General features: G+C 41.9%; 1 protein-coding gene across 1 annotated transcript in view; it reads left to right on the top strand.

Annotated features, from left to right (window-relative positions):
• Positions 1-14,905, top strand: part of dock3 (dedicator of cytokinesis 3) — a 946,041-nt gene that overhangs the window by 766,038 nt on the left and 165,098 nt on the right. Inside the window, exon 28 of the mRNA XM_072280136.1 lies at positions 7,222-7,316. Within this exon, the coding sequence (XP_072136237.1) occupies positions 7,222-7,316 (95 nt within the window). The remainder of the gene's footprint in view (positions 1-7,221; positions 7,317-14,905) is intronic.

The following is a 14,905-nucleotide window of genomic DNA, read 5'->3' as shown; positions in this document are numbered from 1 at the left end:
TCCCAGGTACTCACTATCTTCTGTGTAAAGAAGTTACCTCTCAGGTCTCTTGTATCTGTGTCTTCTAGTTTTGGATTCCCCTGCCCTGGGGAAATGACTGACTGTCCACTTTATCCATACACCTCATGATTTTATAAACTTCATTGAGGTCACCCTCAATCTCCTGTGTTTCTCCAACATTTTCTGTGTGGTGCTCAAGATTTTCTGCATCTGCAGAATCTCTTGTGTTTGTATTGACTGTGTTATTTGTATGTATAACAGGCACACTACAAGGCCATGCAGTTTGCAATGAAAAGTTGATGCTTCCTGTGGAGCATCTGTAGAATCTTTTGTGTTTATAATGTCTCCAGTGTGGTTGTTTTCCTTGCATACAGCTACCACACAGTGTAGGTCAAGCTTTTGGGGTAAATACTGCCTCCACGCTATTTAAATAAATTTTCAGTGCCTGTGGTTTAATGGGGAGTTGATCGGAGCAGAACCCATTAGAAAAGGCACAGTGTAGTTTTGCAAATTCTGTCTATTTCCTGATGAACCTTGCTGTTTCTGAACTAAGGAAACTGCTTTAGTCATGGACCTGCTGGGCCTCCAGCACAGCCAACAGGAATCCCCAAGGTGTGGGGAGAAGGTCCCTGGCTCGTAGAACCTGTTGCCCCTGTTAATCTGAATAAGGAGCAGTAAATCTGGAAGCTAAGGTTTTCTGTCAGTGATTACAGAAATTTACTGTCTTTTCTATAGAGAAGCAGAAATCCTACTACTCACATGCCCACACTGTTTAGATGTGGATCATGGTTACTGTCAATTTCTGACCCACCAGGTTGTTCCAGTCAGCCATACAACATATGAAGCACACAAGGAGAGGGAAATTCATTCTCTTCTATAGATTGAAAGCTTTCCAAATGTTCAGCAAGTTTTATACTCCCCTCATGTGGCTCTGCACTTGTCATTCAAGTGTTTTCCATCATATGAAGACCATAGACTATTAGATATAGGAGCAGAATTAAGCCATTTGGCCCATTGAGCCATTCCATCATGGCTGATGTATTATCCCTCTCAACACCATTCTCTTGCCTTTTCCTAGTAATTCTTGATGCCTTTACTAATCCTACACCAATCAATCTCTACTTTAAGTATACCCAATGACTTGGACTCCACAACAATCTGTGACAATAAATGCCACAGATTTGCCACCCTCTGGCTGAAGAAATTCCTCCTCACCTCTTTTCCAAAGAGACTTTTTTTTATATTGCGAGGCTGTGCCCTACCCAACTATCCAAATATCTCCACATCAACTCTATCTTTTCAATATTCTATAGGTTTCAATGATATTCACCCCCCGCCCCCATCACCCATTCTTCTAAACTCCAGCAAGTACAGGCTGAAACCATCAAATGCTCTTCATATGTTAACCCTTCCATTCCCAGAATCATTCTTGTAAACCTCCTCTGGACCCTCTCTAATGCCAGCACATCTTTACTTTGATAAGGGGTCCAAAATTGCTCACAATACTCCAAGTGCAGTCTGACCAATAACTTATAAAGTCCCAGGATTACATCCTTGCTTTTATACTCTAGTCCTCTCAAAAAGAATACTAACATTGTGTTTGCCTTTTTTACCACTGACTCAAGCTGCAAGTTATTTTTTGATTCCCAAGTCCCATTGCACCTCTGATTTCAGAATTATCTCCCTGTTTAGAAAATAGTCTATGCCTTTAGTCCTTCTACTAAAGTGCATGTCCATACACTTCCCTACACTATATTCCATCTGCTTTTTCTTTGCCAATTCTCCTAATCTGTCTAAGTCCTTCTGCAGACTCCCTGTTTCCTCAATACTATCTGCTCCTCCACCTATTTTCATATCATCTGCAAACTTGGCCACGAAGCCATCAATTCCATCATCTGAATCATTAACATATAACGTGAAAAGAAGCAGTCCCAACACCAACCCCTGCGGAACATCGTGAGTCACCGGCAGCCAATCAAGGCCCCCTTCATTCCCACTCTTTGCCTCCTTTCCTGTCAGCCGATCTTCTCTCCATGCTACACACATAAAAATTGCTGGTGAACACAGCAGGCCAGGCAGCATCTATAGGAAGAGGTACAGTCGACATTTCGGGCCGAGACCCTTTGTCCTGACGAAGGGTCTCGGCCCGAAACGTCGATTGTACCTCTTCCTATAGATGCTGCCTGGCCTGCTGCATTCACCAGCAATTTTTATGTGTGCTGCTTGAAATTCCAGCATCTGCAGATTTCCTCGTGTTTGCGTTCTCTCCATGCTAATATGTTTCCTGTAACAGTATGGGCTCTTATGTTGCTTAGCATCCTCTTGTGCAGCACCTTGTCAAGAGACTTCTGAAAGCCCAAGTAAACAATATCCGCTGACTCTCCTTTGTCTATCCTGCCTGCTATTTGCTCAAAGAACAACGGATTTGTCAGGCAAAATTTCCCCTTAAGGAAACCATGATAACTTTGGCCTATTTTAATATGTGCCTTCAAGTACACCTAGACCTCATACTTAATAATGGACTCCAACATCTTCCCAACTACTGAAGTCAGGCTAACTGGCCTATAATTTCCTTTATTTTCTTCCTCCCTTCTTAAAGGGTGAAGTAACGTTTGCAATTTTCCAGTCTTTAGGAGCCATTCGAGAATCCAGTGATTCATGAAAGATCACTACTAATTCCTCCACAATTCTTCAGCTACCTCTTTCAGAACTCTGAGGGGTAGTCTTTCCAGTCCAAGTGACTTATCAACCTTCAGAATTTCAGCTTCTCAAGCATCTTCTCCTTAATAATAGCAACAACACTCACTTCTGCTCCCTGACACTCTTAAATTTCTGGTGTACTGCTGGAGTGTTCCACAGTGAAGACTGGCACAAAATACTTAATAAGTTTGTCCACCTCTGCAGCGTCAATTTCCAGCAATCTAACATACACTCTCACCTCTCTTTTACTCTTTATATATCTGAAGAATCTTTTGGTATCCTCTTTTATATTATTTTCTAGCATACCTTCATATCTAATCTTTTCTCCTTGTTGCTTTTTTAGTTGCCTTCTGATGGTTTTTAAAAGCTTCCCAATCCTCTAGCTCTCCACTAACTTTTGTTATATTATATGCCCCCCACTTTTGCTTTTATGCTGACTTTGACTTTCCTTGTCAGTTACAGTTGCCTTATCCTCCCTTTAAAATACTAGTTCCTCATTGGGATGTATCTATCCAGCACCTTCCAAATTGCTCCCAGAAACTCCTGCCATTGCCATTCTGCCATATTCCCTTCTAATGTCCTCTTTTAATCAACCTTGGCCAGCTCCTCTCTCAGTTTATCTATCTAACCATCTAGGAAACTGGTCGGCTGACCCTCAGTACAAAGCAGGACTAGTTCAATCTGGATATGACCACCAAATCAGACTACTCTCAATCATTAGCAAAGTAATAAAAGATATCATCAATACTGTACTGTTATCAAGCAGCAACTGCTTTCCAATATTCTGATCAGTGAGCTTAGTTTTGAATCCATTTGTCTTCTCATTCTGGACCTAGATCCAAAGATAAATAAGGACAGCACAGGAACAGCCTCTTCAAACTGCAGCGTCTGTAGCAAACGTGGTGCCAATTAAAGGCAAACCCATCTACACAGAAAACTTTGTCTTCCTTTTCAATGTGTACCAAAGAGCTGAATTTTAGAGGTTGGTGACAGTCTCTGCCCTTGACATCAAGGCAGCATCCAGCAACAAGGGGTTCTCATATAAATTGGAACCATGAGGATAACATTCCAATGGATAGAGTTATAACTTGAACAAAGAAAGATGGATGTGGCTGTTAGAGGTCAATAATCCCAGACCCCAAGACATTACTACAGAGCTCCTCAAGGCAATGCTCCATGCCAATCATATTCAGCTGCTTATCAATGTTTTTCCTTCTGTCAAGAGGATGTTTGCTGACGTAATACTTCAGGAAAATGATGCAGCCCCACCTGTCTGTAGCAAGATCTAGATGACAGTTAGCAGTTTCTGTGAAAGGTTTTTGAGTTGTAATGTTAATTAGATCCTGTCATAGATATTTCCTAACTAGTGTTTTTTTTTCATTATTCCATTATTCCAGTGCAGGTAACATTTGCATTACAAAATGTGTTAGACAGCAACCATCTCCAACCAGGAGGACAAACTTACCCCTAATGTTCAGTGACATTTCTGTTTTGGAATCTCCTACCATCAACATCCTAAAGTTATCTTTGATTAGAAACTCACCCATTTAAGTCACATGAATATGTGCCTGCTGGAACAGCTCAGAGGCTTGTTGTCCTCCAGTGAGGTGTTCACTTGTTTTGATGTCCCACAACCTTTTCACCCTCTGCTTCTGCCTTGATGAGAAGAACTCAAAAAATGCTCAAAAATCTTGACATAAAAGACAAAGCATTCCTTTTAATTAGCCCCCTATACACCACTTGCATTCCTGGTTCAAATAGGTGGTTCACCATGTTCACTACCACTTCAAGTACAATTAAAGATGAGCAATGAATGCTAGTCTCAATTCTTCAGACTCACTGCTGTCAATGTAATTCTAATTCTGGTGGTAAAGATTTGGAGCTGACATGCCAAAATCTGGCCTCAAATCCCCACCTCAGACCTTCAGATTAACTTGTAGTTTAATGTCTTATACACCACGATGCAGTGAAATTCCTTACTGGCGTAAAGCTTATAGACTGAACGTTATACATACAATATTAATTCAGCAATAAACAGAGCAATGAATGCAAAACAACAGAATTTTGCAAAGTTCATAGTTCAGTCGTAAGTAGTGCAAAAAGACATGCTAAAGTGACATAATGGAATAGCTGAGAGAGGTAAATTTAAGAGTGTGAGAAAATGACAGCATAACTAGGAAGGGATGTGAAAAAGGTGATTGGTTCAGAAGTCTAATAGCAGTAGGAAAGAAACTGCTGGTCATTTGGACTTTCATAGAACATAGATATCCACAGCATATTCAAGCTCCTAGAACGCAGAATAGTGTAAAGGTAATGACAAGAGTGTCAGGCATACTTCACAATATCACTAGCCATCCTGAAGCAAGAGATGATGGACTTATTGTATCAATGGTCTCCTATCTGTACTGGCTACTGCATTTGTAATGTCCAGGTCCAATCAACAGCATTACATAAGCTATAGACACAGTGGGACCATCACCATTATCTTGTTTTATGTGGCAACTATATTGCTACCTCAGCTAAAAGAGAGAGAGGTGTATTGCTGTGTGTATATGATATGGCTACCTTCACTGAATAGTTGTATGTGTATTTATGAGGGAGAGAAAGTGAGTGGAGAAAGTAAAACACTTTTTCAGGCAAGCTGGGGACTTTGGTAGTGCTAGATTAGAAGACCTTCCAGATTCCTGGATGTTATGGTACCTGACATGCTTTTAATTTCAATTTTTAAATGGTTACACAGTATTATAATAAATTTCCCAGTGAACCAGATGAATTTAAAGAAAATGAGGAGAGTGGTGGCCTCGTCATTTTAGGAATAGTATTGGCCCTGATGCTGTGGCAAGCTGGAAGGGAGCACAGGGACTAAGGCCTCAATGTGGCAAAAGTGAGCAAGACAGGCATTAAACAATCTTAAAATTTATCAGTGCATTTATGGGACATGCCATGTACCACCGAGTGCAGCCAGCTCATTGATGCGTACCAGTGCAACAATTAGCTGTGTGATATGGATGAGAAGCCTGGGTCACAGACCAATGATTTGGCATTATTCTTCTATTCTCCAGAAATAAACAGAACTTAGTATTGTTTCAGTGCAAGCTTGATCCACAACGCCATGTCTTGTGATAGCTGAAATTTCTGCCAGCTTTCACTCCAGCCTGACAATGTTACAGCTGACACTTATCCGGACACCATCAATCCCATCGTGGCAACCAAACTCCTTTTGCTAAACAGTCTTTTTAACATCACTCAAGTGGGAATCTTAGAGCATCAGAGGCAATAGGTGCTGCCACAGTAAATACCAAAAGTTACATGACTGCCAATGAAATCTAATAGAACAGCATCAATTCTGTTATTGGATGTCATCTCACGAGGTAATGGGAAAATAGTGATCCCTTAAATTGATGAACATTTAACCTCAATGGCTATATGGCTGAATAACATTTCAGTCTTGGTACTAATATGAAGTTAAATATTGGTCTTCCTTGCCAACATTTTTATTTGAATGTTTACCCCTGTGGGGCAGCCACAGATGATTTAGTTTCATGGGCTTCCAAAGAGGTATACCAGTAAATGTTCAACATTTTCAGGTGTTGAAGGCCCATTTCTGTTATTAATGGCCTGTCAACAGCAGAACCCAGTTGTTCTCCAAGGAGCAGGCCATTATTCTGGGATAGCTGATTTGTGTACAATAAATTCAAAAGTATATAACTTTACAACATTCTTATTTCCAGTGGTAATGGGCTCTACAAGCTCATTGCTGGCAGTTACACAAAGCTAACATACCTCAATTTAATAGAGCACACTAGCTGTCATCACTATTTATGAGAAAATACACTTGTATTGTTGCATGAGGATTACATTTGATGATAATGGAAGCAATGAACCCCCGACATTATCACCATGCCAGAAGAGTGAAAAATTCAATGAAAGATGCCAGTTATTCTCACCCTCTTCTTATGCATCTGCACACCACAATCATGTCTCAGTATATATTCTCGGCTGCTTGAGATAATGACTTATCTAAATGTCTTTGACACAGGACTGAAAGAAGCATTCAGTAGGAAACATCCTAAAGTGGTTATTAATGTACCTGGATATGGTATTTACACCATATAATTTACTACAAGAACATTCTGAGTTTAGGAAAAGGTTAATTATTTTATTAATTAATAAAATTGATTATTTTCAGCTGAAATGCCCGGTCTTCTGCAAAGACTGATGGTACTAATAGAGCATCATTAGTTTCACAGATGCTCTTGCACACGTGACTTCACCCCATCTGTAAACTGCCCCTCCCTTTCTACTTCTGTTTCTGTCACCTGTCCCCTCCCCACGCTCACCTTAATAATTCAATGGCCTTCATTCAGCATCTCTGAAATAGCTATTTGGTTTGTTGTTATCTGAAATTCTAAATGTTTGACTTCTCATAGTATTTATGATATTAAGGCTCCTGCACAGCCAACTGACAGTGATACTTAAAGGTAACTCATCAAGTCACTCATGTGTTCCTTTATTTCCTAGGATTTCTTCTTAAAAATATTCTGCGTGTTCCGTAATTTAATGAAGCTGAGCGTATATCCACGTGATTGGATGGTGATGAGACTTCTAACCAGCAAGTAAGTTGCCCATACCATCTCAGAAGCACTCTGGTTTGGAATGATCTACACTAGATCATTTTCTCATTTTGTCTTACAAATGATAATATAATGAATGGATGATATTTTTCTTCTTCCACCTATCAATTTTCCCTTCCAATCCAATTGTGACCTAGTCTGTCACAGATGGGACTGGAGGTATTTGATGTGGCAGGAGGGTAGTTTGGGTGTGTGCATTCCTCCTGCCATGTATACTGAGCTTTTATGTGTGCTTGGCAGAAGGACAAAATTCTCTATGCTCCACCATGTTCAGCAAACATTTTCACAGCTCAATGGGAACACTTAGAGAACTCCCTTAAAATGTTTCTTCTGTCCACCTGATCATTCCTTGCTGTTGTGGAGTTGAGAGAATGTGTGTTTTGGAAATCTAATGCCTAGCACATTGTTTAACTTCTCATAGTATTTATCGTATTAAGGCTGCTGCACACCCAACTGACAGTGATACTTAAAGGCAACTCAAGTCACTCATGGCCTAACCATGAACGTTGACTGAGTGTAATGACACAAATCAGTCCCATTAAACCAGCCCTGGTGCTTTCTGGTGTAGAAGCTTAAGAGCTTCTTCATAGACGCCAATTAAGGTGGACTACAGGGTGGATCCAGCACACCAAGAACACCATGGAGCTCCTGTGATTTAATTGTTGTCAGGTTGTCAGTGAGGCACTGTCTAATTGATTGCTTTCAGTAAATTTTCTGTGGCAGGCACTGTTTTGGGGTCATGCCAGTGGAGGTAACACAGCAGACAGTAATTACTCCCAGAATCCTTTATACCAATGATGTGGACATACTTGGTTGGATGATGACATAGTGCAACAGGTGTTAGTGACTTGCCACCCTACCCAACTAATAACCGGATGCAGACCTAGTCAGAAATTGTGACCACTTCATACTGCTGTCGGCATTGATAAAAGAGAGCTGTCAAGGCAGTCACACTTACCCCAATGCAGGTTAGAGAGTCATAGAACATTACCGCACAGAAATAGTCATTTTCGCTCATCTAGTCCATGCCAAACTACTAACCTGCTTAGACCCATCCATCTGCACCCAGACCGTAGCCCTCCATACTCCTCTCATCCATGTACCTATCCAAATTTCTCTTAAGTGTTGAAATCAAACCCATATCCACCACTTCCACTGGCAGCTCATTCCACACTCACACTATACTCTGAGAGAAGAAGTTCCTCCTCATATTCTCCTTAAACATTTCATATTTTATCCTTAACCTATGACTTATACTTATAGTCTCACCCAACCTCAGTGGAAAAAAACATGGTTACCCTTCATAATTTTATATACCTCTATCAAATCTCCCCTCATTCTCCTACGCTCCAGGGAATAAAGTCCTAACCTGTTCAGGCTTTCCCTCTATCTCAGGTCCTCAAGTCCTGCCAACATCCTTGTTAATCTTCTCTGTACTCTTTCAATCTTATTGATATCTTTCCTATAGGTAGATAGCCAGAACTGCACAAAATACTCCAAATTAGGCTTAATCAATGTCTTATACAACTTCAACATAATATCCCAACTCCTGCACTCAATACTTTGTTTATAAGGGCCGATGTGCCAAATGCTGTCTTTATGACCCTATTTACCTGTAACACTACTTTCAAGGAATTATGGCTCTGTATTCCCAGATCCCTCTGTTCTACTGCACTCCTCAGCACCTTATCACTCAATGTGAAAATCCCCTCCTGGTTTTTCCTCCCAAAGTGCAACACCTTACACTTGCCTGCATTAAATTCCAAATGCCATTTTTCAGCCCATTTTTCCAGCTGGTCCAGATCCTACTACAAGGTTAAATAGCCCTCTTCACTGTCCACGATGCCCCCAATCATCTGTAAATTTACTGATCCTGTTTACTGTATTATCATCCAGATTGTCGTTATAGATGGCAAACAACAACTGACAGAGCACTGATCCTTGCAGTACACCACTGGTCACAGGCCTCCAGTCAGAGAGGCAATCATCTACTACTATTCTCTAGCTTTTTCTCAAAGCCAATGTCTAATCTAATTTACTACCTCACCCTGAATGCCAAGCGATTAAATCTTCTTGAACAGTCTCCCATGCAGGACCTTGTCAAAGGCCTTGCTAAAGTTCATGTAGACAACATCCACTACCTTTCCTTCATCACCTTCCCCTGGTAACTTTGGAAAAAAAAACTCTACAAGATTGGTTGGACATGACCTACCCATGCACAAAGCCATGCCGCCTATCCCTAATCAATCCCTGTCTATCCAAATTCTTACATAGAGCCTATAGAAAGTATTCACCACCCCCCCCCAGAAGTTTTTATATTTTATAACATTGAATCACAGTGGATTTAATTTGGCTTTTTTGACACTGATCAACAGAAAAGACTCTTTCATGTCAAAGTAAAAACAGATGTCCACAAATTAGTCTAAACTTATTACAATTATTAAACACAAAATTATTGTCTGATTGTAGATGCACCTTTGGCACCAATTTCAGCCTAGAGTCTATGTGGATAGGTCTCCATAGGAATTGCATATTTGGATACTGCAATTTTTTCCTCAGTTATTCTTTACAAAACTGCTCAAGCTTTCTCAGATTGCATGAGAATCTGTAAAGCTATTTTCAAGTCCAGCCACAAATTCTCAATTGGATTGAGGTCTAGATTCCGACTTGGCCACCCCAAGACTTCAACTTTGTTGTTTTTAAGCCAATCCTGTATAGCTTTGGCTTTGTGCTTGGGGGCATTGTCTTGCTGGAAAACAGATCTTCTCCCAAGTGACAGATCTCTTACGGACTGCATCAGGCTTCTCTCCAGGATTTCCCTATATTTTGCTGCATTCATTCTGCCCTCTGCCTTCACAAGCCTTACAGGGCCTGCTGCAGTGAAGCATCCCCACAACATGATGCAGCCACCACCAAGCTTCACAGTCGGGCTGGTGTGTTTTTGATGATGTGCCGTGTTTGGCTTACGCCAAACATAGTGTTGAGTCTGATGGCCAAAAAGCTCAATTTTGGTTTTATCAGACCATATAACCTTCTTACAGCTGACTTAAAAGTTCCCCTTGTGCCTTCCGGCAAACTCTAGCCAAGATTTCATATGAGGTCTTTACCGCTGTTCCATAAAGCTGCGACTGATGAAGGACCCAGGCAACAGCTGTTGTATGCACAGTTTCTCCCATCTGAGCCACTGAAGCTTGTAATTCCTTCAGAGTTGTCAAAGGACTCTTGGTGGCCTCTCTCACTAGACCCCTTCTTGCACTCAGTTTTTGAGGGTGGCCTGCTCTAGGTAGATTTTCAGCTGTGCCATATTCTTCCCATTTCTTGATGATTGACTTGAGATAGGTAGATAGATACGTTATTGATCCTAAAGGAAATTACAGTGCCACAGTAATATTACAAGTGCACAGATATAAATATTAGAAGAGAGGTAGAAAGAATAAAAGATAAGTACCACAAACAGTCTAACAGGACGAGGTCATCATTTCCCCGGCTATAGTTTGACTCATTATAAGCATAATGGTAGAGGGTAAAACTGACCTCATGTAACACTCTTTGGAGCAGTGTAGTTGCCTTAAGGCTCATTTATACTTCTGCGTCAACTCAACGCCATAGGTACAGCGTAGCCGCGAATCCTACGCAGTGCCTACGCGGATCCTTACGCCGTAGCCTGACGCGCACCTCTCCCAAAATGCAACTATGCGTTGCTGCAGCGCAGACCGCAACAGCTGTGATTGGTCCGCTTGGTAGCATCGCTTTTCCTCCTACACCGCAATAGCTTCCCATTGGGCGACTGAAGGGCAGGGAAGGAACTCTGGCTGCAATGCTTTTCATAAAGCTTAACAGACCTCCGAAATTATGGAGGACACATTTCGCTTTTACGAAAAAAGACGCTTGCTTCTTGTTTACCCCGAGAAAGACTACCATGACCATGAAGCCTTGCACAGGCAGGTGTGTGCACATGCATGACGTGCGCGAATTGCAGAGTGACGCAGACACACCAACACACAAGTATAAATGCTCACAACGCGTGTAGGTCACTTGCGTAGGTTACAGCATCCGGTTGACGCAGAAGTATAAATCAGCCTTTAGTCTGTTACTAAAAGTACTCTTCTGTTCAGCCAAGGTGGCACGAAGAGGGAGAGAAACATTGTCCTGAATTATCAGGATTTTCCATAAGGTCCCTTGTTCTACTGCAGCCCCCAGTGTCCAGTTTGACTCCTATAACAGAGCCAGCCTTTTGAATCAATTTATTGAGCCTATTACCATCACGCGTGTTGATGCCATTGCCCCGGCATACCACCGCGTAGAAGATTTACTGGCGACAACTGACTGGTAGGACACATGAAGGAGAGGCCTCTATACTCCAAAGGACCTCAGTATCCTCGGGAAGTAGAGGTGACTTTGGCCCTTCTTGTATACTGCCTCTGTGTTGGTGCTCCACTCAAGTCTGTCATCCAGGTGCAGCCCCAGGTACTGGTAGGTCCTCACCATCAATAGTGACAGGGAGCAATGCAGGCTTAGTCTTCCTAAAGTCCATTACCATCTCCTTTGCCTTACTAATGTTGAGCTGCAGATGATTCATCTTACACCATTTGACAAAGTCCTCCACAAGGGCCCTGCATTCATCCTCCCACCCTCCCTTTATATATTCAACTCTTGCTGAGTCAGAGAATTTCTGCAGATGACATGACTCAGTGTTGTATCTAAAGTCAGAGATATACAGGGTAAACAAGAAGAGAGCCAATACAGTCCCCTCTGGGGCCCCAGTGCTGCTTATACTCACGTCTGACACACAGCTCTGAAGCTGCACATACTGTGGTCTGCCAGTCAGGTAATACATTACCCAGGATACAATGGAAGTGCTAAGCTATGTTGAACAGAGCTTTTCTTCAGCAATGAGAGCTGTATGGTATTGAAGGTACTTGAGAAATCAAAAAACATGATCCTTACAGTGCTGTCCTACTTGTCCAAGTGGGAGTAGGCTCTGTCCAGCAGGTAAGTGTCAGCATTGCCGACTCCAGTGTGCTCCTGGTAGGCAAAGTGCAGGGGATCAAGGGATGATTGAACCAGGGGTCAGAGGTGAGCCAGGACCAGCCTCTTTAAGGTCTTCATGATGTGTGAGGTCTGGGTCACTGGACGATAGTCACAGACATCCCACCCTGCAAAAACTCATCTCAGGGAGGTAGCACCATCAATTTGCAGGAGACTCCTGGAACTTCAGGGAGAAGTGGAATGTCTGCAATAGAGTAACTCCTTAGCAGCTAGCCAGCTAGTTTAAATAACGTTTCTGTTAAACTCACCTCAACATGTCTTTTACAGTCTTAACCCACCATGGGCAATAGAAAAGTCACTGTTACAAACAGTGGAGCGAACAACACTCGTTACTTTTGACCCCTATTAGGCAGGGGTACACTTTAGTGTAGTCTGGGGTGAAGTACGTTTTATATTTTCTTTTTTTGGAACACTCTGCCATGGCGCGTGCGCTCTGACTCTCTCTCTCTCTATCTCTCAAATACATTGATTTCCGGGATATTGTATATAATTTGGAGGCATCAGGGAGCCGCTATCTATATGCAGGAGACTCTCGGAACTTCCGGGAGAGGTGAGATGTCTGTAGTCATTGAAGACTTTCAGTCATTTCAAGACAAACTGTACTCCAAGGGATATTCAGCGACCTGGAAATTTTCTTGTATCCATCTCCTTTCTTGTTCTTTTCAATAACATTTTTGCAGAGCTGCTTGGAGTGTTCTTTTGTCTTCATGGTGTTGTTTTTGCCAGGATACTGACTCACCAGCAGCTGGAGCCTCCAGATACAGGTGTATTTTTACTATAATCATTGAAACAACTTGACTGCACACAGGTGATCTCCATTTACCTAATTATGTGACTTCTAAAAACAGTTGAATGCACCAGTGGTGATTTGATGTGTCATACTAAAAGGGGTGAATAATTATACAATCAACTATTTTGTGTTTTATATTTGTAATTAATTTAGATCACTTTGTAGAGATCTGTTTTCATTTTGTCACGGGTCTTTTTCTGTTGATCAGTATCAAAAAAAGCCTAATTAAATCCACTGTGATTCAATTTTGTAAAACATGAAAACTTCCAAGGGGGGGTGAATACTTCTTATAGACACTGTATATCCAATCCCTTAGAATATGTTCCCATAACAAACCCTCTCCTGGTGTCTAGCTCACTGGACTACCATTTCCCAGCCTATTTTTAGAGCCTTTCTTAAACAACAGAACAACATTAGCTATCCTCAAATCGTCTGGCACCTCGCTCATTACTGAGGATGTTTTAAATACCTCTGCTAGGGCCCCTGCAATTTCTGTACTAGCCTCCCACAAGCTATGGAATGAGTGGATTTTCTCCAGGTACTCTGGTTTCCTCCCACAGTCCAAAGACCTACTAGGTAGGTTAATTGGTCATTGTAAATTGGCCTATGGTTAGGTTAGGGTTTAATCAGAGTTGACGGGGGTTGCTGGGTAGTGTGGCTCCAGGGCCAGAAGGGCCTATTCTGCTCTGTATCTCTAAATATCAGGCCTGGGGATCTACCCACCCTAATTTGCCTCAAAACAGCAAACACCCTTCTCCTCTGTAATCTGTATACAGTACATGGCTTCACTGCTGTTTTACCTCACTTCTCTAGCCTCTATGTCCATCTCCCAAGTAAATACAGATGCAAAAAAATCCATTTAAGATCTCCCCCATCTCTCTTGATGGATGATATCTGATGCTAAGCACCCAATCTAGGCTAATGTAGCAGTTCATTTCTAAGGAATTGCTGTTTTATCAATTAAATTGAATTGAGTTGACTTTATTTCTTACATCCTTCACATACACAAGGAGTAAAAATATTTACGCTATGTCTCTGTCTAAATGTGCAATGTGCAATCATAGTAATTTATAATAAATAGAACAGGCAATGTAACATAGAAATACACTCAAATCAGCGTGAGTTAATCAGTCTGATGGCCTGGTGGAAGAAGCTGTCCCAGAGCCTGTTGGTCCTGGCTTTTATGCTGCGATACTGTTTCCCGGATGGTAGCAGCTGGAATAGATTGTATTTGGGGTGACTTGGGTCCCCAATGATCCTTCGAGCCATCTCCTTTCTCACACCTGTCTTCGTAAATGTTCTGAATCATGGGAAGTTCACAACTACAGATGTGCTGGGATTTCTGCATACCAGGCAGTGATGCAACCAGTCAGGATGCTCTCAATTATGCCCCTGTAGAAAGTTCTTAGGATTTGGGGGCCCATACCAAACTTCCTCAACTGTCTGAGGTGAAAGAGGCGCTGTTGTGCCTTTTTCACCAGACAGCTGATGTGTACAGACCACATGAGGTCCTCGGTGATGTGGATGCCAAGGAACTTAAAACTGTTAACCCTCTCAACCCCAGATCCATTGATGTTAATAGGGGTTAGCCCGTCTCCATTCCTCCTGCAATCCACAACCAGCTCCTTTGTTTTTGCAACATTGAGGGAGAGGTCGTTTTCTTGACACCACTATGTCAGAGAGATGACTTCTTCCCTGTCGGCCACCTAGGACGCATCTTTTCAATAAATGG

This window comes from Mobula birostris, chromosome 16 (assembly GCF_030028105.1).
Source record: "Mobula birostris isolate sMobBir1 chromosome 16, sMobBir1.hap1, whole genome shotgun sequence".
Classification (NCBI taxonomy): Eukaryota; Metazoa; Chordata; class Chondrichthyes; order Myliobatiformes; family Myliobatidae; genus Mobula; species Mobula birostris.
Note: the sequence above shows the minus strand (reverse complement) of the source record. Positions and strands in the feature narration are given on the sequence as shown.